Source organism: Perognathus longimembris, chromosome 4, assembly GCF_023159225.1.
Source record: "Perognathus longimembris pacificus isolate PPM17 chromosome 4, ASM2315922v1, whole genome shotgun sequence".
NCBI lineage: Eukaryota > Metazoa > Chordata > Mammalia > Rodentia > Heteromyidae > Perognathus > Perognathus longimembris.
In genome coordinates this window covers 784,455-808,411 of record NC_063164.1, presented here as the reverse complement: position 1 = coordinate 808,411, position 23,957 = coordinate 784,455, and the positions used below count along the sequence as shown (strand labels likewise).

Here is a 23,957-nt window from a genome sequence, read left to right as displayed (position 1 = left end):
AACAAGTAAGGTGTGCATTTGTGAGGTCCTGAATTTTAAACACCAGAGAGAGAGAGAGAGAGAGAGAGAGAGAACGGGGCTACTGGCCTCCAGCCCCGTGGCTCCCATGGAGTGTTGACATTTTCTGCCTGACTTGCCGCCTGGGAAGGACAGCACTATGCTCACCTGTAGGAATGGGGTTGTGCACCCTCCTGCCCCGGCCCGGCCCCGATGCCTGGACCGAGAGCCCCTGCACGCCTTTGCTGCTCACGCGGGGCCTGGCCCTGCTGCCGGGTGTCACTCTAGACAGCGGTGAGGGAGGCCCGGCACGCCCTGCCCAGGCGCTGACCCTGCCAGTGGGCGGCGGTCCCCCGGGGGCCCCGGCCCCCCTGCCCCGCCCAGTCCTTGGCTCATCCAGGGCAGGGATGGCCAGGCAGGGTCCTGAGGACCAGGGGGACCCCCCTGCCCCCGGGAGCTGGGCTCTGGTGGGACCCCTTCCTCCCACCAGAAGCTGCGCTGGGGCCCTGTCATGGCCCCTCTAGGGCTCCAGACACCTCTGGCCTTGAAGTCGGAGGGACCAAGCCCCAGACTTGGGGGGGGGGGGCACACCCTAGGTGCAGGAGTAGAAGCAGAGCTGTGGTCCAGACCCTGCAGCTGGAGCCCAGCCTCGTGCCAGTCTGTCTGTTCACTGGACGGTGGACCAGCAGGGGCCCTGCCTGGCCGCTTGGCACCGTCGCTGTGGCTCAGGTGAAGGCCGCGGGGGGGTGGGGGGGAAGGGGCTCCTACCTGGAACCTTTGGGCCCAGATCCAGAATGGGGGGGGGGGGCGGGGAGTGGGGACAAGGAGAGGACCGGGAACATCCCAGAGTCTCCTGCCCACGTGCAGAGGGGACCCGCGTCCACAGGAGGGAGCTGGCTCCAGAAGTCATTCACTCCCAAGCCACGTGAGCCGGGACCTTCCCCACGAGGGGAGAGGGCAGGAGAGAGGGAGGGGGGCCAGCTGCGTGCGGTCCCCGCCCTGGGTCCCCCACCTGCCCAGTTCACCCCCCAAACATTCAGTTGCAGCCCCCCAAGGCTGAGGCCCAGGAAGGCCCAGATCACCATGGGGTCTGGCAGGGACAGTGACGGGGTCACAGTGCCCTGGTGGCACCCCGGGGGTTCAGGAGGCGGCGGCCTACAGTCTTAGAGGGGAGCCCCGCTCCCACCCCTTAGGTGCAGAGGTCAGGGCGGGTCTGGGATCTTGGGGAAAACTGGTTTCCAGCCTGAGATTCCCTTCTGGTGGCCGGAGTTCCCCAGGAGGCCCCCCAAGTCCCCAGAACCCAGCCGTATAGAAGGCCCGGGCCCTGGAGGAGGCCCGCCCTGCGGCCCCGGAGTGCAGCTTGCAGGTGGGGGGTGGGGGGAGGCGCGGGGCAGGGGCGCCGGGTCCACAGCCTGGGAGGAGGGGGCCGCCCCCTCCCCCGCGCCCCTCCCCGCACCCCTCCTCCACACTCCCCCGCCCTGGAGCCCCCGTGGGCCTCCCCTGCCCCCCACCCCCGCGCCTTCCCCCGTGGCCCCCGCACCCCGGTGCCCCCCCACGCCCCTCCCCTGCCCCCCCCCCGGGCCCCCCTGTCCTGGAGCCCCGTGCTTCCCCCCCACCTCCTCTCCCCCCCGCGTCCCCGCCCCCTCCCCGTGCCCCTCCCACTCCGCCGGCCTTGGCCTTCGCAGGCACCGGGCCACAGCTGGAACCCATTACGCCCGCCGCGCCTCTGGGACGTCTCAGTTAATAAGTGACCCTCTGTGAACGCGAGCCATGAGTCAAGTTCTCAGCGCACCGCCCGCTTCCCGTTAGCGTGTGGCGCCTCCGGTGCCCAGGGGGGGCGCGGGGAGGGGGCGGGCGGGCGGGGCGGGGGGCCGGGTCCTTCCGGCCTGGGAGGCCCCCGCCGGGTGGGGCTGGCCCGACTGACCCTGGGGCCTGGAAGGCTTCTTGCTGCTCCTCTGGGCCTCAGTTTCCCCCTCTGAGAAACAAGACCTTTGGGGGCAGGCGATGGCTGGGGGCCCTTCCGGCCGTCTCCCCCTGGGTGGGGCTGGCACGGGGTCCTTCCTGGCCTGCCTGGCAGGGAGTGGAGCCTGGGCCCCCTCTCAGTGCAGGCTGGGGTCCTCTGGGGGGTGGGTAAGGGCACCTCCTGCGGCGCCCTGCAGGGCACACCCCACCCCAGGGGAGGTGGTCGCCCGACCCGGGCTCACAGGCCTCCTTCTGAGTGGAGCCCTTTGCAGGGCGCCCAGGAATCTGAAGGGACCTGTCCGGTGCCATGCCGGGCGCGGGGGACTCTGGGGGTCTGTCGGCCATCCGCAGAGGGGCTCGCACACTCGGGGAGTCTAGATGGGGAGGCAGCCGGGTGCGTGGGGGGCCACACGGAAAGAGGCCCGCGTGGGGTCGGGAGGAGGAGAGATGGTGGTGGGGGAGCGCACCCCCCGGGAAGCGGCCCCCCCACTCTTCCCCGGGCAGCCCCAGGCCTGAGTCTGGGCTGGACAGAGGCCCCGGGGCACTGGAAAGATGGAATGCGGGGTGTTCACCCCACCACCCAGGTGGACGGGGATTTGGGGAGACTCAACTGTGGGAAGAACAGGCCCTTTCATCATGGCTTGGGAGCGAGAGGAGGGGGGGTGTGGTTCTGGGGGCGCACCGGGAGGGCTGGGGCTGCACTGGGGGGGGGGTCCCTGGGAGTGGGTGTCGTCTCCCATCCCCCAGCCCCGTTTTTCATCACCTTCAATTCTGAGGTCCCTAATGTGGCAGGCCAGGCGGGCTGGTGGCCGTCCTCCCCAGTTCCCTCTGGTATGGAATAAGCCAGCCCTGGACGCCCCCCCCATCCCTACTCCCCACCCCCTCCACCGGCTGGTCACCACCCCAGCACGGGGCTGCTCGGACCCCTGCGGCCCCCCAGCGGTTAGCGAGGTCTCCTTTGCCTGTCCCCAGGGACACGCAGGCCCCCCGGGGGCTCTTGGGTGCTGATAGCCTTGAGTCCAAAGGCAGAGGCTGGGGGCTCTGGGGCGCTGGGGGCTTGGTTCATTGCTCCCGGGGGCTGCAGGCAGAGGCGTGGTGCCCAGGGTGGGGTCTCCGCCGCCCTGACCCTTTGAGGCCCTCGCTGGCCTCCTCTGAAGTCCCGGCTTCTCGGCTGCTCTCCTCGGCTCCCCGCCCGCGCTGTCCACTCTCTCTGGAATGGCCCCACCAGCCCTCAGGCTTCCAGCACGGGGCCCTCGCTTTCCGGTGTTTCCCTGTGGGGTTTTGCAGATTGGGGTGCTCAGCTCCTACAGACTCTCTGGGGTTTTAAATGGGGCCCACATTATTTTTCCCAGCAGGTCTCCTGTTTAGGGGTCCCCCCGTCCCATAGCTGGGAAGGCACAGGTGCCCGCCACCATGCCCAGCTTCCTGCCCCTTGAGATGGGGTCTCTTGACCATGTTTGCCCAGGCAGACCTTGAACTGCAACCTTCCCAGTCTCTGCCTCCTGAGTAGCTAGGATTACAGACCTGAGCCCCACCCCCCGCCTCTCGGGGCTGCCCGGGCCTCCCCAAGGGCCTTGTCATGGCTAAAAAGCCCAGGGTCCTGCGGCTGCCAGGAACGGAAGCCCCAGCCTGCCCCAGCTCAGCCTGCCCCAGCTCAGCCTGCTCCACTGGTGACAGACCACAGGCAGGCAGAGAGCGCTCAGCTCAGGACAGGCCTTTTATTGGGCCTGGTGTTGCAACACTGGGTGCAGCACAAGGGGAAGGCGGGAGGGAGGAAGGCGGGAGGGAGGGAGGGAGGGAGGGAGGGAGGGGAGGGAGGGAGGGAGGGAGGGAGGGAGGGGGGGGAGGGAAAGGAGGGAGGGGGGGAGGGAAGGAGGGGAGGGAGGGAGGGACGGAGGGAGGGAGGGGGGGACGGAAGGAGGGAGGGAGAGCAAGGCGCAGTGACCGGGCCAGCACTCAGCCCTGCCCAGGGACAGAGCCGACCCAGGCCCGGCCCCAGCACGGGCCTTGGCTGGCGGGGGGGTGGTGGGGGCAGCACCCCTTCCCTCCTGCGACACGCAGTCCTACCTGAGGCCTGTGCCCGGCCTCACCCCACTCCCTCCAGGACAGCAGGGGCGTGGGGGCTCCGCGGGCTCCGGGGGGCGTGCGTGGGGTGCGGCCGCGGGGCAGAGCCGGCCGGCAGCCAGGGCGCGGGCGGGGCTGTCTTGCAGAGGCTGGAGGACACCGTCCTGGGCCCCCTGGCCCGCAGGGAAGACCGGGCGCTGACGGTGCGCGGAGACGGCGGGCCGGCCTCGCCCCACGCGGGTGCCCGCCCGCATCCGGGAGATCGTGGCCGGCAGCCTGGGCGGAGCGGCACCCGCGGGGTGAGGGAGCTGGCAGCTGCGGGGACGCGGGGCTCCTCCCGGCAGCCCGGCGGGGTCTCCAGTCAGGGGCCCCGCCCGCGTGGGGCCCCCCCCAGAGTGGCTTCCCCCAACCCCCCCCCCCCCCCCGCTGGTGGGGGCTCCATCGGCAGCTCCCCGTGCTCCCCCCGCCACCTGCACCTCGGCTCCCCCGTGCTCCCCGTGCTCCCGCCACCCTGCACCTCGGCTCCCCGTGCTCCCCGTGCTCCCTGTGCTCCCGCCACCTGCACCTCGGCTCCCCGTGCTCCCCGTGCTCCCCGTGCTCCCGTCACCTGCACCTCAGCTCCCCATGCTCCCACCACCTGCACCTCGGCTCCCCGTGCTCCCCGTGCTCCCGTCACCTGCACCTCGGCTCCCCGTGCTCCCCGTGCTCCCCGTGCTCCCCGTGCTCCCCTTGCTCCCCGCCACCCTGCGCCTCGGCTCCCCGTGCTCCCTGTGCTCCCCGTGCTCCCCGTGCTCCCGCCACCTGCGCCTCGGCTCCCCGTGCTCCCCGTGCTCCCCGTGCTCCCCGTGCTCCCCGTGCTCCCCGCCACCTGCACCTCAGCTCCCCGTGCTCCCCGTGCTCCCCGGCCACCTGCGCCTCGGCTCCCCGTGCTCCCCGTGCTCCCATCACCTGCACCTCGGCTACCCGTGCTCCCGTGCTGCTCATGCTCCCGCCACCTGCACTCGGCTCCCCGTGCTCCCCGTGCTCCCGCCACCTGCACCTCGGCTCCCCGTGCTCCCCGTGCTCCCGCCACCCTGCACCTCGGCTCCCCGTGCTCCCCGTGCTCCCGCCACCTGCACCTCGGCTCCCCGTGCTCCCCGTGCTCCCTGTGCTCCCTGTGCTCCCGTCACCTGCACCTCGGCTCCCCGTGCTCCCCGTGCTCCCCATGCTCCCTGTGCTCCCGTCACCCTGCACCTCGGCTCCCCGTGCTCCCATGCTCCCCGTGCTCCCGCCACCTGCACCTCGGCTCCCCGTGCTCCCCGTGCTCCCGCCACCTGCACCTCGGCTCCCCGTGCTCCCCGTGCTCCCCGTGCTCCCGCCACCTGCACCTCGGCTCCCCGTGCTCCCCGTGCTTCCCGTGCTCCCCGTGCTCCCGCCACCTGCACCTCGGCTCCCCGTGCTCCCCGTGCTCCCCGTGCTCCCGCCACCTGCACCTCGGCTCCCCGTGCTCCCTGCGCACCCCGTCACCTGCACCTCGGCTCCCCGTGCTCCCCGTGCATCCCGTGCTCCCTGTGCTCCCGTCACCTGCACCTCAGCTCCCCGTGCTCCCGCCACCTGCACCTCGGCTCCCCGTGCTCCCGCCACCTGTACCTCGGCTCCCCGTGCTCCCCGTGATCCCCGTGCTCCCCGTGCTCCCGCCACCCCGCACCTCGGCTCCCCATGCTCCCCGTGCTCCCGTCACCCGCACCTCGGCTCCCCGTGCTCCCCGTGCTCCCCGTGCTCCCGCCACCCCGCACCTCAGCTCCCCGTGCTCCCCGTGCTCCCCGTGCTCCCATCACCCGCACCTCGGCTCCCTGTGCTCCCCGTGCTCCCCGTGCTCCCCGTGCTCCCGCCACCTGCACCTGGGCTCCCCGTGCTCCCGCCACCTGCACCTCAGCTCCTCGTGCTCCCCGTGCTCCCGCCACCTGCACCTCAGCTCCCCGTGCTCCCCGTGCTCCCGCCACCTGCACCTCAGCTCCCCGTGCTCCCCGTGCTCCCGCCACCTGCACCTCAGCTCCTTGTGCTCCCCGTGCTCCCGCCACCTGCACCTCAGCTCCCCGTGCTCCCCGTGCTCCCGCCACCTGCACCTCAGCTCCCCGTGCTCCCCGTGCTCCCCGTGCTCCGTCACCCGCACCTCGGCTCCCCGTGCTCCCCGTGCTCCTGTGCTCCCCGTGCTCCCCGTGCTCCCCGTGCTCCCGCCACCCACACCTCGGCTCCCCGTGCTCCCCGTGCTCCCCGTGCTCCCGCCACCCACACCTCGGCTCCCCGTGCTCCCCGTGCTCCCTGTGCTCCCCGTGCTCCCGCCACCTGCACCTCAGCTCCCCCGTGCTCCCCGTGCTCCCCGTCACCTGCACCTCAGCTCCCCGTGCTCCCCGTGCTCCCGTCACCCTGCACCTCGGCTCCTCGTGCTCCCCGTGCTCCCCGTGCTCCCGCCACCTGCACCTCAGCTCCCCGTGCTCCCGTGCTCCCGCCACCTGCACCTCGGCTCCCCGTGCTCCCGTCACCTGCAACTGTCCTCACTAGAGGGCAGTCCTAAAGGCCAACACTCAGGGAGAGAGGATCCCAGATCCCCCCCCCCACTGATCAAACCCAGCTCCCCACCTCCCACCTCCCCACCACCTCCCCCACCTCCCCCCACCACCTCCCAGCTCCCCCCACCTCCCCAGCTCCCCAGCTCCCCCACCACCTCCCCAGCTCCCCCACCTCCCCCAGCTCCCCCCACCTCCCAAGCTCCCCCACCACCTCCCCAGCTCCCCCACCTCCCCAGCTCCCCACCTCCCCAGCTCCCCACCTCCCCAGCTCCCCCACCTCCCCAGCTCCCCCACCTCCCCAGCTCCCCCACCTCCCCCAGCTCCCCCACCTCCCCAGCTCCCCCACCTCCCCAGCTCCCCGACCTCCCCAGCTCCCCAACCACCCCCCCAGCTCCCCCCACCTCCCCAGCTCCCCCACCTCCCCACCTCCCCCACCACCTCCCCAGCTCCCCCACCTCCCCAGCTCCCCCACCTCCCCAGCTCCCCCACCTCCCCAGCTCCCCCACCTCCCCAGCTCCCCCACCTCCCCAGCTCCTCCACCACCTCCCCAGCTCCCCCACCTCCCCAGCTCCCCACCTCCCCAGCTCCCCCACCTCCCCAGCTCCCCCACCACCTCCCCAGCTCCCCCACCTCCCCAGCTCCCCCCACCTCCCCAGCTCCCCCACCTCCCCAGCTCCCCCACCTCCCCAGCTCCTCCACCACCTCCCCAGCTCCCCCCACCTCCCCAGCTCCCCACCTCCCCAGCTCCCCCACCTCCCCAGCTCCCCACCACACCTCCCCAGCTCCCCCACCTCCCCAGCTCCCCCATCTCCCCAGCTCCCCCACCTCCCCAGCTCCCACCACCTCCCCAGCTCCCCCACCTCCCCAGCTCCCCCACCTCCCCAGCTCCCCCACCTCCCCAGCTCCCCACACCTCCCAGCTCCCCCACCACCTCCCCAGCTCCCCCACCCCACAAACTCCACCCACCTCCCCAGCTCCCCCACCCCCCCAAACTCCCCCCACCTCCCCAGCTCCCCCACCCCCCCCAAACTCCCCCCCACCTCCCCAGCTCCCCCCCACCTCCCCAGCTCCCCCACCACCTCCCCAGTTCCCCCACCCTCCCCAGCTCCCCCACCACCTCCCCAGCTCCCCCACTTCCCCAGCTCCCCCACACCTCCCCAGCTCCCCCACCTCCCCAGCTCCCCCACCCCCCAAACTCCCCCCACCTCCCCAGCTCCCCCCTCCCAGCTCCCCCCACCTCCCCAGCTCCCTCACCTCCACAGCTCCCCCACCACCTCCCCAGCTCCCCCACCCCCGAAACTCCCCCCACCTCCCCAGCTCCCCCCCTCCCCAGCTCCCCTCACCTCCCCAGCTCCCTCACCTCCCCAGCTCCCCCACCACCTCCCCAGCTCCCCCACCCCCCAAACTCCCCCCCACCTCCCCAGCTCCCCCACCCCCCAAACTCCCCCCACCTCCCCAGCTCCCCCCACCTCCCCAGCTCCCCCACCTCCCCAGCTCCCCCCCACCTCCCCAGCTCCCCCACCTCCCCAGCTCCCCCACCACCTCCCCAGCTCCCCCACCTCCCCAGCTCCCCCACCTCCCCAGCTCCCACCACTCCCCCCAGCTCCCCAGCTCCCCCCACCTCCCAGCTCCCCACCACCTCCCCAGCTCCCTCACCTTCCCAACTTCCCCACTCCCCAGCTCCCCCCACCTCCCCAGCTCCCCCACCTCCCCAGCTCCCCCCACCTCCCCAGCTGCTCCCACCTCCCCAACTCCCTGACCTCCCCAGGGTCCCCCACCTCCCTAGCTCCCCCACCTCCCCAGCTCCCCCACCTCCCCAGCTCCCCAGCTCCCCCACCTCCCCAGCTCCCAGCTCCCCCAACTCCCCAGCTCCCCCACCTCCCCAGCTCCCCAGCTCCCCCACCTCCCCAGCTCCCCCACCTCCCCAGTTCCCCCCACCTCCCAGCTCCCCAGCTCCCCCACCTCCACAGCTCCCCAGCTCCCCCAACTCCCCAGCTCCCCCACCTCCCCAGCTCCACAGCTCCCCCACCTCCCCAGCTCCCCCACCACCCCAGCTCCCCACCTCCCCAGCTCCCCACCACCTCCCCAGCTCCCCCACCTCCCCAGCTCCCCAGCTCCCCCACCTCCCCAGCTCCCCCACCTCCCCAGCTCCCCACCTCCCCAGCTCCCCCACCACCTCCCCAGCTCCCCTACCCCCCAAACTCCCCCCACCTCCCCAGCTCCCCCATCCCCCAAAATCCCCCCACCTCCCCAGCTCCCCCCACCTCCCCAGCTCCCCCACCTCCCCAGCTCCCCCATCCCCCAAACTCCCCTCACCTCCCCAGCTCCCCCCACCTCCCCAGCTCCCCCACCTCCCCAGCTCCCCCCCCACCTCCCCAGCTCCCCCACCTCCCCAGCTCCCCCCACCTCCCCCAGCTCCCCCACCTCCCCAGCTCCCCCACCTCCCCAGCTCCCCACCTCCCCAGCTCCCCCACCACCTCCCCAGCTCCCCACACCCCCCAAACTCCCACCACCTCCCCAGCTCCCCCACCCCCCAAACTCCCCCCACCTCCCCAGCTCCCCCCCCTCCCCAGCTCCCCCCACCTCCCCCAGCTCCCTCACCTCCCCAGCTCCCCCACCACCTCCCCAGCTCCCCCACCCCCCAAACTCCCCCCACCTCCCCAGCTCCCCCACCCCCCAAACTCCCCCCACCTCCCCAGCTCCCCCCACCTCCCCAGCTCCCCCACCTCCCCAGCTCCCCCCCACCTCCCCAGCTCCCCCACCTCCCCAGCTCCCCCCACCTCCCCAGCTCCCCCACCTCCCCTGCTCCCCCACCTCCCCAGCTCCCCCATCTCCCCAGCTCCCCCACCACCTCCCCAGCTCCCCCACCTCCCCAGCTCCCCCACCTCCCCAGCTCCCCCACCTCCCCCCACCTCCCCAGCTCCCCCACCTCCCCAGCTCCCCCACCACCTCCCCAGCTCCCTCACCTCCCCAACTTCCCCAACTCCCCAGCTCCCCCCACCTCCCCAGCTCCCCCACCTCCCCAGCTCCCCCACCTCCCCAGCTGCTCCCACCTCCCCAACTCCCTGACCTCCCCAGGTCCCCCACCTCCCTAGCTCCCCCACCTCCCCAGCTCCCCCCACCTCCCCAGCTCCCCAGCTCCCCCACCTCCCCAGCTCCCCAGCTCCCCCAACTCCCCAGCTCCCCCACCTCCCCAGCTCCCCCACCTCCCCAGTTCCCCCCACCTCCCCAGCTCCCAGCTCCCCCACCTCCCCAGCTCCCCCACCCCCCAAACTCCCCCCACCTCCCCAGCTCCCCCACCTCCCCAGCTCCCCACCTCCCCAGCTCCCCCCCCACCTCCCCAGCTCCCCCACCTCCCCAGCTCCCCCCACCTCCCCAGCTCCCCCACCTCCCCAGCTCCCCCCCCCACCTCCCCAGCTCCCCCCCTCCTCCCCAGCTCCCCCACCTCCCCAGCTCCCCCACCTCCCCAGCCCCCCACCTCCCCAGCTCCCCCACCACCTCCCCAGCTCCCCCACCTCCCCAGCTCCCCCACCTCCCCAGCTCCCCACCTCCCCAGCTCCCCCACCACCTCCCCAGCTCCCCCACCTCCCCAGCTCCCCAGCTCCCCCACCTCCCCAGCTCCCCCACCTCCCCAGCTCCCCACCTCCCCAGCTCCCCCACCACCTCCCCAGCTCCCCCACCCCCCAAACTCCCCCACCTCCCCAGCTCCCCCACCCCCCAAACTCCCCCCACCTCCCCAGCTCCCCCCACCTCCCCAGCTCCCCCACCTCCCCAGCTCCCCCCCACCTCCCCAGCTCCCCCACCTCCCCAGCTCCCCCCACCTCCCCAGCTCCCCCACCTCCCCAGCTCCCCCACCTCCCCAGCTCCCCCTCTCCCCAGCTCCCCCACCACCTCCCCAGCTCCCCCACCTCCCCAGCCCCCCCACCTCCCCAGCTCCCACCACCTCCCCCCAGCTCCCCAGCTCCCCCACCTCCCCAGCTCCCCCACCACCTCCCCAGCTCCCTCACCTCCCCAACTTCCCCAACTCCCCAGCTCCCCCCACCTCCCCAGCTCCCTCACCTCCCCAGCTCCCCCCACCTCCCCAGCTCCCCAGCTCCCCCACCACCTCCCCAGGTCCCCCACCTCCCCAGCTCCCCCACCTCCCCAGCTCCCCCACCACCTCCCCAGCTCCCCCACCTCCCCAGCTCCCCACCTCCCCAGCTCCCCCACCTCCCCAGCTCCCCCACCTCCCCAGCTCCCCCACCTCCCCAGCTCCCCCACCTCCCCAGCTCCCTCACCTCCCCAGCTGCTCCCACCTCCCCAGCTCCCCCACCTCCCCAGCTCCCCCACCTCCCTAGCCTGTCAGAGCCAGCACACCCTTGACCCTCACCTGGCCCCCTGCATGCCACTCAGGGTTGTCACACTGCCACCAAGGAACAGCGTCCAGTGATGGCAGCCAGCCCGCCCCGTCCCACCCGGGGCTGACTCCTGCTACCTGGATCCTGCCAGCCGCTTCTCTAGGCCCGGCAGCCGCTGTGCCTCCACTGGACGCTATTCAGAAGAGCGGCTTCTTCCCAGGACCTGCTCTGCTCCCCTCCCCCCCCCGCGGGCCGTGGGTGTCACCCCACCCCGGTCAGGATGTGCTGCTGGTGCACACCTCTCCCTGGCTAGGCCTGGCCTGGGCCTGGGTCTCAGCGTGGGTGAGGGGTGTGGGCGGCGGAAAGGGAGGTGGCAAGATGCCAGGAGCCAGGAGAGGCCCGGCGCCAGAGCCCCCTCTGTGCGGGGACGTCCACGCCTGGGCTGACGGGTGCCGTGCTTGCAGGGCTCCGGGAGCCAGCGGCGCCCGCCGGCCCGGCTGCGGAGGAGGGCGAGCTCCTGCAGAAGGAGCTGGCCCGGCTGGAGGCCCTGCTGGCCCAGGCGGGCGCGGAGCGGCAGGAGCTGGTCAGCAGGTACCACCGGGTCAGCGAGCGGGTGAGTGTGCGGCCTGGCGAGCCGGGACGAGGCCCCGCCCTCTGCCACACCTGTGGGCCATCCGCGAGCCCTGGACCCCGCGCCATGCCTGTCAGCCACAGCCCACCCTGGGCCGCAGACGGGCAAACCGAGGCCAGAGGTGAACAGGCAAAGCAGCCCGGTTTCCCGTCAAGTACAAGGCTCACCCTCCCCGGGCCCCCTGGGGGGGGGGTCTGCTCTGCCCTAACCCCTGGTCCCAGTGCCTGACCAGCTACAGCCTGCAGCCAGCTCCTGAGGAGAGATGCCACTGGGCGAGGGGCCAGGGCCCTGCCTGCAGGGAAACGAACCAGGTCTGGACCGGCACCCCCACTGGCTGGACAGACCTCCCAGGCTCTGGGGGACGGGACGGTGGGGGTCAGGCTCTGGGTGGTGGGACGGTGGAGGTCAGGCTCTGGGGGACGGGGCGGTGGGGGTCAGGCTCTGGGGGACAGGACGGTGGGGGTCAGGCTCTGGGGGACGGGACGGTGGGGGTCAGGCTCTGGGGGACGGGGCGGTGGGGGTCAGGCTCTGGGGGACGGGGCGGTGGGGGTCAGGCTCTGGGGGACGGGACGGTGGGGGTCAGGCTCTGGGGGACGGGACGGTGGGGGTCAGGCTCTGGGGGACGGGGCGGTGGGGGTCAGGCTCTGGGGGACGGGACGGTGGGGGTCAGGCTCTGGGGGACGGGACGGTGGGGGTCAGGCTCTGGGTGGTGGGACGGTGGGGGTCAGGCTCTGGGGGACGGGGTGGTGGGGGTCAGGCTCTGGGGGACGGGGCGGTGGGGGTCAGGCTCTGGGGGACGGGGTGGTGGGGGTCAGGCTCTGGGTGGTGGGACGGTGGGGGTCAGGCTCTGGGGGACGGGGCGGTGGGGGTCAGGCTCTGGGGGACGGGGTGGTGGGGGTCAGGCTCTGGGGGACGGGGCGGTGGGGGTCAGGCTCTGGGTGGTGGGACGGTGGGGGTCAGGCTCTGGGGGACGGGGTGGTGGGGGTCAGGCTCTGGGTGGTGGGACGGTGGGGGTCAGGCTCTGGGGGACGGGGCGGTGGGGGTCAGGCTCTGGGGGACAGGGCGGTGGGGTCAGGCTCTGGAGGACGGGGCGGTGGGGGTCAGGCTCTGGGGGACGGGATGGTGGGGGTCAGGCTCTGGGTGGTGGGACGGTGGGGGTCAGGCTCTGGGGGACAGGGTGGTGGGGGTCAGGCTCTGGGGGACGGGGCGGTGGGGGTCAGGCTCTGGGGGACAGGGCGGTGGGGTCAGGCTCTGGAGGACGGGGCGGTGGGGGTCAGGCTCTGGGGGACGGGGCGGTGGGGGTCAGGCTCTGGGGGACGGGATGGTGGGGGTCAGGCTCTGGGTGGTGGGACGGTGGGGGTCAGGCTCTGGGGGACGGGGCGGTGGGGGTCAGGCTCTGGGGGACAGGGCGGTGGGGGTCAGGCTCTGGAGGACGGGGCGGTGGGGGTCAGGCTCTGGGGGACGGGACGGTGGGGGTCAGGTTCTGGGGGGGTGGGACGGTGGGGGTCAGGCTCTGGGGGACAATGTGAGTCAGGCTCTGGGGGACAGGACAGTGGGGGTCAGGCTCTGGGGGACGGGGCGGTGGGGGTCAGGCTCTGGGGTCAGGACGGTGGGGGTCAGGCTCTGGAGGACGGGACGGTGGGGGTCAGGTTCTGGGGGGATGGGACGGTGGGGGTCAGGCTCTGGGGGACAATGTGAGTCAGGCTCTGGGGGACAGGACAGTGGGGGTCAGGCTCTGGGGGACGGGACGGTGGGGGTCAGGCTCTGGGGGACGGGGCGGTGGGGGTCAGGCTCTGGGGGACAGGACGTTGGGGGTCAGGCTCTGGGGGACAGGACGGTGGGGGTCAGGCTCTGGGGGACAGGACGGTGGAGGTCAGGCTCTGGGGGACAGGACGGTGGGGGTCAGGCTCTGGGGGACAGGACGGTGGAGGTCAGGCTCTGGGGGACAGGACGGTGGGGGTCAAGCTCTGGGGGACAGGACGGTGGGGGTCAGGCTCTGGGGGACAGGACGGTGGGGGTCAAGCTCTGGGGGACAGGACGGTGGGGGTGAGACTCTGGGGGACAGGATGTTGGGGGTCAAGCTCTGGGGGACAGGATGGTGGGGGTCAGGCTCTGGGGAACAGGATGTTGGGGGTCAGGCTCTGGGGAACAGGATGTTGGGGGTCAGGCTCTGGGGGACAGGACGGTGGGGGTGAGACTCTGGGGGACAGGATGTTGGGGGTGAGACTCTGGGGGACAGGATGTTGGGGGTCAGGCTCTGGGGGACAGGACAGTGGGGGTCAGGCTCTGGGGGACATGACAGTGGGGGTCAGGCTCTGGGGGATGGCATGGTGGGGGTCAGGCTCTGGGGTGGGATGGTGGGGGTCAGGCTCTGGGGGGGGTGGGACGGTGAGGGTCAGGCTCTGGGGGATGGCATGGTGGGGGTCAGGCTCTGGGGGACGGGATGTTGGGGGTCAGACCCTGGGGGACAGGATGTTGGGGGTGAGACTCTGGGGGACAGGACGGTGGGGTCAGGCTTGGAAGGACAGGACCAATTGGGGTCTGGGTCTGTGACTCACTAAGCACTTCCTGGGGGAGCTGCAGCGAAGGTTTCTTCTGTGGCGTCTGTGAGCAGGCCGTGGGACCGAGCCATGCTAGGCAGAGCCTCCTTCCTGTGCAGGCCACATCGAGGTGTCAGTGCTTCTGGGCAGCAACGGGAGTGGAAGAGGGGCAGGGCAGGGGTGACCCCATGAGTGTCCTGGCCTTGTCCATGCCCACTTCAGAGCCCTGATGAGCCAGGACAGAGGAGGAAACTGAGGCTCCTTCAATCCAGTGGGCACATTGCCATTACTGGGCCCAGACCCAATACATGAAGCCTCCCATCCCCCTCCTGTAGCCCGTGAAGCCTCCCGTCCCCCTCCTGTAGCCCGTGAAGCCTCCCGTCCCCCCTCTGCAGGTCCTGATGTCTCCCGTCCTCCCTCCTGTAGGCCGTGAAGCCCCCGCCCCCCTCCTGTAGGCCGTGAAGCCCCCCGTCCCCCCTGTAGGCCGTGAAGCCCCCCATCCCCCCTCCTGTAGGCCGTGAAGCCCCCCGTCCCCCCTCCTGTAGGCCGTGAAGCCCCCTGTCCCCCCTCTGCAGGCCGTGAAGCCCCCGTCCCCCCTCCTGCAGGCCGTGAAGCCCCCCCCGTCCCCCCTCTGTGGCCATGGCTACTTTGCACAGGGCAGGCTATGGACAGCGGCTCTCTGGCTCAGCCCTGTCCCCGTCCCGGGGTGGGCCTGGGAAGCCCTCTGTCCTGGCCCTGCCCAGGTTGGGCTCTGTGCCGTGGACGCCCACCCCGGAGGGCCTGAGACCAGGGCGCGGCCGCTCTCCTCCAGATGCAGGCCCGCCTGCAGAGCACCGAGGCCCGGCTGCGGAGATCCGAGCTGGAGCACAGCATGGACCTGGAGGAGGCCCTGGACCGCCTGGAGGCCTCGGAGCAGAGGTGAGGCCCGTGGGCGGCTGCCGTGGCCCCCGCCCTAGAGGCGGCAGCCCCCCGCCCCCCCCGCTCTGAGCTGCTGCCCAGCGGTCTCGCAGGGGTTCCGGGTTTCATTTCCCCGAGGGGGTTCGTGCAGGAGGGTCTGGGGGAGAGGGGAGCCAACACCAGGGCCAGGCTGCCCTCCTTCTTCTTGAGACGGGACGTCCCCCCAGTTTGAGCCCAGGGCCAGGGCCAAGGGAGAACGGTGGGAACAGCCAACTCGGGTTTCTCTAGAGTGCTGCTCAGCCTGGTGGCAGATCACCCTCCCTCCTCCTCCAGTGCTCCCCTCCCTCCTCCTCCAGGCCCAGAGGGCACTCATCACGGTGCTCCCCTCCCTCCTCCTCCAGGCCCGGAGGGCACTCAGCACGGTGCTCCCCTCCCTCCTCCTCCAGGCCCTAGGGCACTCAGCATAGTGCTCCCCTCCCTCCTCCTCCAGGCCCGGAGGGGCACTCAGCATGGTGCTCCCCTCCCTCCTCCTCCAGGCCCTAGGGCTCTCAGCACGGTGCTCCCCTCCCTCCTCCTCCAGGCCCCGCCCCCACGTTCCCCGTGAGACCCAGGGCACGTGATCCCCGCACTCAGGGCAGAGCCGGGGCCGCGCGCTCGATCGGGGCCGGGGGGCTCCGAGCTCCTGGCTTGGGGGCCTCGGGGAAAGCCGCGACCGACCCCAGGCGGCTGCCGTTCCGTCCCCAGGAGCCGGGGCCTCTCCCAGGTGAACGCCCTGCTGCGCGCGCAGCTGGAGCACCTGCGGAGGGCCCACGACGCGCTGACGCGGGAGCTGGCCGGGACGCGCGGCAGCCCGGAGCGGAGAGCGGCCCAGACCGAGGTGCCTCCCCCCCCACCCCGCCTTGGCTCGTCGGGGGGGGCCGCCGGCGTGGGGGCCTGGGGCGGGTGGAGGGTGGGCAGCAGGAGCCGGGGAGGGGGAGACGGCCTCGTGGCGGCCGTCGTGGGGCGCGGCCTGGCCCGGCTCCGGCGCTGGGGGTCAAGCTGCAGGGGGGCACCGGGGCCCGCTGGGCTCAAGGCCGCGGGCGGTGTTTTCATCTCCGGAGGGGCTGCGTGTCCGAGGTTGGACGCCATTGTTTCTGCCAGCGCCTCCTCGGGGTGCCTTGTGCCCTGGTGACTGGGTGGTGTTCTTTTTTTTAATTGTTCGACTGAGCGAACAAACATCTTTGAAACCCGAGACTGACACACTATTTCCAGAAAGGGTTTTCATTTGCCTCTTCTGGGGGCCTGGGGGCTCCAAGGCTGGTGGGGCTGCACTCTGGCAGATTTTCACCGTGAGCATTTCAAAGAACACCCAAGCTGTGTGCGCTCAGGCTGCCAGCCGCCTAACCTGGGCTCCAAAGCCGTCGGGAGGGGTGTGCATGTAAGTGTGCATGCTTGTCATGCCCGAGCGTGGTACGTGTGCTCTGTGAGTGCGTAACCGTGTCGCTGTGTGCACACTCCCCTCCAGCCTCGTGGAACTGACTCAGCCCCTGGCACCTGGGATAGCTGGGGTGGGGGTAACGCTGGCCTAAACGTGAACACGGTGTCTCGTGTTCAGACTCATCAGATGGGCCCCAAGGAGCCCAGGGCCTTCCTCCTGCTGTGGAGACAGGCGACAGCCGTCCGCACACACCTGGCTGAGCTGCGGGCCGTCACTGAGAGGTGAGTACAGTGCCACCTGAGGCCACCTGCGCCTTGGGCAAGGATCGTCCACAAGGGGCAGCCCTGGGTCTGTCTGCGCTGGGGCTGACCTGTGGGAAGGTGCAGGCCTGGGCTGGGGCTGCCTGGGCTGGGGCTGTCTGTCTGGGTCTGTCTGGGCTGGGTCTGTCTGGGCTGGGTCTGGCTGGGCTGGGGCTGGCTGGGCTGGGGCTGTCTGGCTGGGGCTGCATGCGCTGGGTCTGTCTGGGCTGGGTCTGTCTGGGCTGGGTCTGTCTGGGCTGGGGCTGTCTGTCTGGGTCTGTCTGGGCTGGGGCTGTCTGGGCTGGGGCTGTCTGGGCTGGGGCTGTCTGTCTGGGTCTGTCTGGGCTGGGGCTGTCTGGGCTGGGGCTGTCTGGGCTGGGGCTGTCTTGGCTGGGGCTGTCTGGCTGGGGCTGCATGCGCTGGGTCTGTCTGGGCTGGGGCTGTCTGGGCTGGGTCTGTCTGGGCTGGGTCTGTCTGTCTGGGGCTGCCTGGGCTGGGTCTGTCTGGGCTGGGTCTGCCTGGGCTAGGGCTGGCTGGGCTGGGGCTGTCTGTCTGGGGCTGTCTGGGCTGGGGCTGTCTGGCTGGGTCTGTCTGGGCTGGGTCTGTCTGGGCCGGGGCTGTCTGGGCCGGGGCTGCCTGGGCCGGGGCTGCCTGGGCCGGGGCTGCCTGGGCCGGGGCTGCCTGGGCCGGGATTGCCTGGGCCGGGGCTGTCTGGGCCGGGTCTGTCTGGGCCGGGTCTGTCTGGGCTGGGGCTGTCTGGCTGGGCTGGGGCTGTCTGGGGCTGTCTGGACTGGGTCTGTCTGGGCTGGGTCTGGCTGGGCTGGGTCTGGCTGGGCTGGGGCTGTCTGGCTGGGCTGGGGCTGTCTGGCTGGGCTGGGGCTGTCTGGGGCTGTCTGGACTGGGTCTGTCTGTCTGGGTCTGTCTGTCTGGGTCTGGCTGGGCTGGGTCTTTCTGGCTGGGTCTGTTTGGGCTGGGGCTGTCTGGTTGGGTCTGTCTGGGCTGGGGCTGCCTGGGCTGGGATTGCCTGGGCTGGGGCTGCCTGGGCTGGGTATGTCTGTCTGGGTCTGTCTGGGCTGGGTCTGCCTGGGCTGGGGCTGCCTGGGCTGGGTATGTCTGTCTGGGTCTGTCTGGGCTGGGATTGCCTGGGCTGGGGCTGTCTGGGCTGGGGCTGTCTGGCTGGGTCTGTCTGGGCCGGGTCTGTCTGGGCCGGGTCTGTCTGGGCCGGGTCTGTCTGTCTGGGGCTGCCTGGGCCGGGTCTGTCTGTCTGGGTCTGTCTGGGCTGGGTCTGTCTGGGCTGGGTCTGTCTGGGCTGGGGCTGCCTGGGCTGGGGCTGCCTGGGCTGGGGCTGTCTGGGCTGGGGCTGTCTGTCTGGGGCTGCCTGGGCTGGGGCTGTCTGGGCTGGGTCTGTCTGTCTGGGGCTGTCTGTCTGGGGCTGCCTGGGCTGGGGCTGTGTGGCTGGGGCTGTGTGGCTGGGTCTGTCTGTCTGGGGCTGTCTGGGCTGGGGCTGTCTGGCTGGGTCTGTCTGGCTGGATCTGGCTGGGCTGGGGCTGTCTGTCTGGGTCTGTCTGGGCTGGGTCAGGATGGGCTGGGGCTGTCTGGCTGGGGCTGTCTGCGTTGGGTCTGGCTGGGCTGGGGCTGTCTGGCTGGGGCTGTCTGGCTGAGGCTGGCTGGGCTGAGGCTGGCTGGGCTGGGGCTGGCTGGCTGGGTCTGTCTTGGCTGGGGCTGTCTGTCTTGGGCTGTCTGGGCTGGGTTTGCCTGGGCTGGGCTGACCCATCGGAAGGTGTCCAGTGGAGGAGGACCAACAGACAAAGAGTGGGAGAGGAATGTGGGGCGTGGGTGCAGCATTTGAACGTGCATGAGAGAGTGGGCGCTCAGCTGGCATGGAGCTTGGGCCTTGCCCAGTGCCTTGTTTCACTCTGCCCTGGGCATGGCCGCTGGCCCACGAGGTCCATGACTCCCTGTTGACTGTCAAGGAAGGCCAATGTCCTGCACAGGACGACCGTGCCCGGCCCGGCCTGGCCCAGACCCCGCTCAGCCCTCCCTGCCCTGCCACCGTCACCGGTGACAGCATCAACACCACACCGAGGTGGCCTCTCTGGAGATGACCTGGCCTTCCCTCTCCTTGCCCTGCTGGGGCCTCCTGACTCCCAGCACTCACGAGGGGCCTGCCCTCGTCTCCCAGGGGCCTCTCAGACATGCGAGCAGACACCGCCAGGACCGCCCGGCGCCTGCACACAGCCTGCCTGAACCTTGACGCCAACCTGCGGTTGGCAGCCAGCAGCACAGCCTCTGGCCTGGAGCAGCGGCTGCGGGAGCAGGCCAGGGAGACACTGCACCTGCGGGCCAGGTGGGGGGGGGTCGGGGGGGGCTGGGAAGGGGCCTAACCCCCCCTAACCCCAGGGTGGGCCCTGGGCTGTATCTAGCCAGTTCCCACAGGGAAGCGCACCCAGTGCTGTCCCGTCCAGCCGCAGGCTCCCAGGCGTCCTTGTATCTGTCCGGTGTGGAGTACAGCCCCGATTTTCACCCCGCCGCAGGGCTGCGGAGCTACACGGGGTCGGGACGTGGCCCTTGAATGCTGAGCCTGGGGCCTGTGCTCTCCTGAGAGAGCCGGGGTCATTCAAGGCCCCTAGCGGGAGAGGCATGCGATCGGGCCGGGGACCAAGACCCGCTCAGTGTGACCCTAGCGGTGCAGGCGCTCGGGACACAGACCACAGAGCTGGGCCCCGGCCCCCCGAGGCCCTCCTCACCCCCACCCGAATCCCCAGGCTCTCCGAGCAGACGTTGCAGGTGGAGGAGCTCAAGGAGCAGAACACGCAGAGGGAGGGGACCATCGCCTCTCTCAAGATGGACATCCAGAAGCTGGTTTGTGCGGCCGGGAGGAAGGGGTGGCAGCGGGAAGCGTCCGTGCTCCTGGCTGAGGGTCTCCTCCCGCAGGAATCGCGGCGTGGGGGGGCTCAGCTGGCGGCGGAGGACCTGAGGGACGAGGTCGCATCGCTACGGCGCGTCCTGGCCAGCGTTGCAGAGGTGCGGCCCCCCGCCCTGCGTCCCTCTGGACCCGCGGGGGCCCGGCCCACACGGCCCTAACGACGGCCTGAAAGGTTCTGGACCACGGGGGCTCTACGTCTCTCCCCTCTGTCCCTCCGCCCTCTCCAGGTGGCCCAGGCGGACCTCGGGTACTCGGAGCCAACATGGAGCAGCAGCACCGAGGGCGAGAAGGCGTGGGGACAGCGGAGGAGCCCCTCGCGAGCCTCCTCCCCCCACCCAGGGGCGTCCCCACCCCGGGCCCACTCTCCAGCCCGCCCGGACCCCACCCTGCGGGCTGTGCAGACAGCCATGGAGAGACGGCAGCAGCGGGAACAGGCAGGTGACCACGGCTCGCTGGTGAAATGAAAACCGCCGGGGACGGAGCCCCACGCGGGCCCTGCCCGGTGGCAGAGCCACACACGCGTCTATGCCCAGCTAACGGAGCCCCGTCCAGGGCCGGTCCGCCACGTAGGCGTAGGGCTGGCTTCCGGGTCTCACCCCGAGGCTCCCTCCAGCCTGGCAGCCTCGGGGTGGGGGAGGGCCCACCCGGTGCATCAGGGAGCCCCGGCTGGTCTGGGGCTCACGGGAGGCCCTTCCGAGCAGGAGCTGTGCCGGCAGTTGGAGGCCTCCGAGATGGCAGCCGCCGGCCTCCGGGAGCAGCTGTCCCAGGCCCAGAGGGAGCTCTGGGCCTCCCAGCGGCTGCTTCAGGACAGGACACGCGAGCGGGAGGAGCTCCTAGGCCAGCTGGAGACCCAGCGGCAGGAGGCTCGGCACTGCCAGGCGTCTGCCGAACTCCTGAGAAGGTGATGGCGGCCGGGAGTGCCTGGCGGGGGGAGGGGGGCAGGGGGCAGGGGGCAGGGGGCAGGGGGCAGTGCCAAGCCAGGTAGAGCCAACCTCACCGTCAGGCCTCTGGAACACCTGGCAGCAGAAGAGCCACCAGGCCACAGCTCCAGGCCAGCAGCACGCAGGCCCGGGGTACCCTCATCCTGTGTGCTCGGCCCCCTGCCCTCTCCCGGGGTGCTCTGCCTGCCCTGGGGCCCCCAAGCTCCCTCAGCCATCATTCCTGGCTGGTCCCCAGCCCCCCAAGTCCCCCATTCCCTCTGTGGCCGCTGAAGGCCACCTCTGCCCTGCCCTGCCGGCGCTGTGCTGGCCCCTCTCCTGGCGCAGGGCCCTCCTGGAAGGCGCCTGTGCCCTACTCTCGGCTGCTGTTTCAGGGAGAAGGTGGCCCTGGAGCTGGCGGCGGAGGAGCTGAGCGCCAAGGCCGACATCTGCAGTGCAGAGAAGCAGAACCTGGAGGCGGCAAATGCGGAGCTGCGGCGCGGCCTGCGGCTGCGGGAGGAGCAGAGAGCAGAGCTGGCGCAGCAGGGCCAGAGCAGCCAGCGCGCGCTGGAAGCCAGGTGGGCCGAAGGGGGCGGCAGTACCCCCACACAGGCCCTTCCGGCCGGGAGACCCGGGCAGCAGGAGCAACGTAGGGTCCAGCTCCTCACCCCATCAGCCAGATGCCGGCGGGTTTGCCCTTGCCAGGGCTTCGTGCTTCTCTCGGGCTCCCTGGGCTCGGAGGGAGGGCATGGCGGTGGCCTTCCTTCCCCGCTCAGCCTCTGCCTTGGGCCTCAGCCAGGAGCACCTGGAGCAGCTGGAGGAGAAGGCCTCGGGGCTGAGGAAGCAGCTGGCGAAGGCCCAGGAGGCTCTGAGCACATCGCAGCTGCAGAGGGACCTGGCGGAGAGGGAGAGGGAGAGCCTGCAAGGTGCCCTCGCCCGGGTAGGCCCTGCTCCCCGTGCCCGACCAAACGTAACCTTTGCTCTCGGGCTGCCTGGACCCCCAGAGCGCTGACCGGTGGGGACCGGCCTCGAGACGCTCTCCACCTTGCTGGCCACGCCTGCCTCACGGGATCCCGCCCTCCTTCCAGCGGGAGCGTTGGTTCGGGCGGGGGAATCTAAAAGCCCTCCTCCCTGAAGCCCCGGCGGGGGTGACAGCTGCCCCCCCTGGCCCCCAGGCCGAGTCCAGCAACACTGACCTGGAGCTGCTGGTGACTCGTCTGAAGTCGGAGGGACAGGAGCAGCGGGACTCCCTGGCCAGCATGGCAGCCCTGATGGAGGGGCTGGCCCAGGACAAAGGCGCCCTGACCCACCGGGCGCTCCAGGTCAGGCAAGGGCCCTGGAGATGCTGTCCACACCCCACATCCACCCTGTGGCTGAGCCCACTCTCTCCGAGAGCAGGTGTGGGGGGTGAGGGAGGGCGAGGCCTGGTCACTGACCCCGGCCGGGTCTGAGGGTCAGCGCCCCGGCAGGCCTGGGGGGAGCCCTGAGCCCAGGGGGCTGAACACAGACCCTCCCACCTGCCGGCAGCTGGAGCAGGAGCGGGACCAGCTCCGGGAGCAGCAGAGGGTGGCAGAGCAGGAGCAAGTGGGCATCAGGGAGCAGCTGGTGCGGAGGGAGCAGCAGCTGGCGCGAGCGGAGGCCGAGCGGAGCGGCCTCAAGGAGGCCTGTGAGCACCTGGAGCAGCGGCAGGAGCGACTGGAGGAGCAAGTGGCCCTGCTCAGGCTGGAGAGAGCCCAGCTGCAGCAGCAGGTGGACCAGGTGAGCGGGGGCAGTGGGCGGGGCCTTGTGGGCGGTGTCGTGTGAATGGGGACAGGTGAGGCGGGGCAGAGGGCGGAGTCCTGTGAGTGGGGAGGTGGGTGGGGCCAGGTGAGGCGGGGCAGTGGGCGGGTGGTGTGGGCGGGGAAGTGGGTGGGGCCAGGTGAGGCGGGGTAGTGCGCCGTGTTGTGAGTGGGGCCCGGTGAGGAGGGGGACAGTAGGCGGGTTGTGTGGGCGGTGTTGTGTGGGTGGGGCCAGGTGAGGTGGGGAGGTGGGAGGGGTCGTGTGGGTGAGGAGGTGGGTAGGGCCAGGTAAGACTGGGCAGTGGGTGGGGCCAGATGAGGTGGGGGCAGTGGGCGTGGCCTTTGTAGGGGGTGGTGTGGGTGGGGCCAGGTGAGGTGGGGGCAGTGGGCGTGGCCTTGTAGGGGGTGGTGTGGGTGGGGCCAGGTGAGGTGGGGGCAGTGGGCAGGACAGTGAGTGGGGAGGTGGGTGGGGCCAGGTGAGGTGGAGCAATGGGCGTGGTCTTGTAGGCGAGGAGGTGGGTGGGGGCCAGGTAAGATGGGGCAGTGGGCGTTGTCTTGTGGGTGGGGAGGTGGGTAGGGCAAGGTGAGATGGAGCAGTGGGTGGGCCTGTGGGCGTGGTCTTGTGGGCGGGAAGGCGGGTGGGGCAGGTGAGGCGGGGCCGTGGGCGTGGTCTTGTGGGCGGGAAGGCGGGTGGGGCAGGTGAGGCGGGGCCATGGGCGTGGTCTTGTGGGCGGGAAGGTGGGTGGGGCCGGGCGAGGCGGGGCCGTGGGCGTGGTCTTGTGGTCGGGAAGGCGGGTGGGGCAGGTGAGGCGGGGAAGTGGGCGTGGTCTGTGGATGGGAAGGCGGGTGGGGCCGGGCGAGGTGGGGCAGGTGAGGCGGGGCTGTGGGCGGGAAGGTGGGTGGGGCAGGTGAGGCGGGGCCGTGGGCGTGGTCTTGTGGGCGGAAAGGTGGGTGGGACCATGTGAGGCGGGGCCGTGGGCGTGGTCTATGGGCGGGAAGGCGGGTGGGGCAGGTGAGGCGGGGCCGTGGGCGTGGTCTGTGGGCGGGAAGGCGGGTGGGGCAGGTGAGGCGGGGCTGTGGGCGTGGTCTTGTGGTGGGAAGGCGGGTGGGGCAGGTGAGGCGGGGCCGTGGGCGTGGTCTGTGGGCGGGAAGGCGGGTGGGGCAGGTGAGGCGGGGCTGTGGGTGGGAAGGCGGGTGGGGCAGGTGAGGCGGGGCTGTGGGCGGGAAGGCGGGTGGGGCCGGGCGAGGCGGGGCTGTGGGCGTGGTCTTGTGGGCGGGAAGGTGGGTGGGGCCGGGCGAGGCGGGGCTGTGGACGTGGTCTTGTGGGCGGGAAGGCGGGTGGGGCCGGGTGAGGCGGGGCCGTGGGCGTGGTCTTGTGGGTGGGAAGGCGGGTGGGGCAGGTGAGGCGGGGCCGTGGGCGTGGTCTGTGGGCGGGAAGGTGGGTGGGGCCGGGCGAGGCAGGGGCCGTGGGCGTGGTCTTGTGGGCGGGAAGGCGGGTGGGGCAGGTGAGGCGGGGCTGTGGGCGGGAAGGCGGGTGGGGCCGGGCGAGGCGGGGCCGTGGGCGTGGTCTTGTGGGCGGGAAGGCGAGTGGGGCAGGTGAGGCGGGGCCGTGGGCGTGGTCTGTGGGCGGGAAGGTGGGTGGG

General features: G+C 71.7%; 1 protein-coding gene across 1 annotated transcript in view; it reads left to right on the top strand.

Moving 5' to 3' along the window:
• Nucleotides 1-23,957, top strand: part of Crocc2 (ciliary rootlet coiled-coil, rootletin family member 2) — a 71,768-nt gene that overhangs the window by 7,097 nt on the left and 40,714 nt on the right. Inside the window, 15 exon segments of the mRNA XM_048344316.1 lie at nucleotides 4,170-4,253; nucleotides 4,255-4,313; nucleotides 11,366-11,522; nucleotides 14,892-14,998; nucleotides 15,722-15,854; nucleotides 16,572-16,675; nucleotides 18,876-19,050; nucleotides 19,430-19,555; nucleotides 19,628-19,717; nucleotides 19,847-20,053; nucleotides 20,321-20,520; nucleotides 20,932-21,114; nucleotides 21,332-21,476; nucleotides 21,712-21,858; nucleotides 22,064-22,294. Coding sequence (XP_048200273.1) covers nucleotides 4,170-4,253; nucleotides 4,255-4,313; nucleotides 11,366-11,522; nucleotides 14,892-14,998; nucleotides 15,722-15,854; nucleotides 16,572-16,675; nucleotides 18,876-19,050; nucleotides 19,430-19,555; nucleotides 19,628-19,717; nucleotides 19,847-20,053; nucleotides 20,321-20,520; nucleotides 20,932-21,114; nucleotides 21,332-21,476; nucleotides 21,712-21,858; nucleotides 22,064-22,294 — 2,148 coding nt within the window.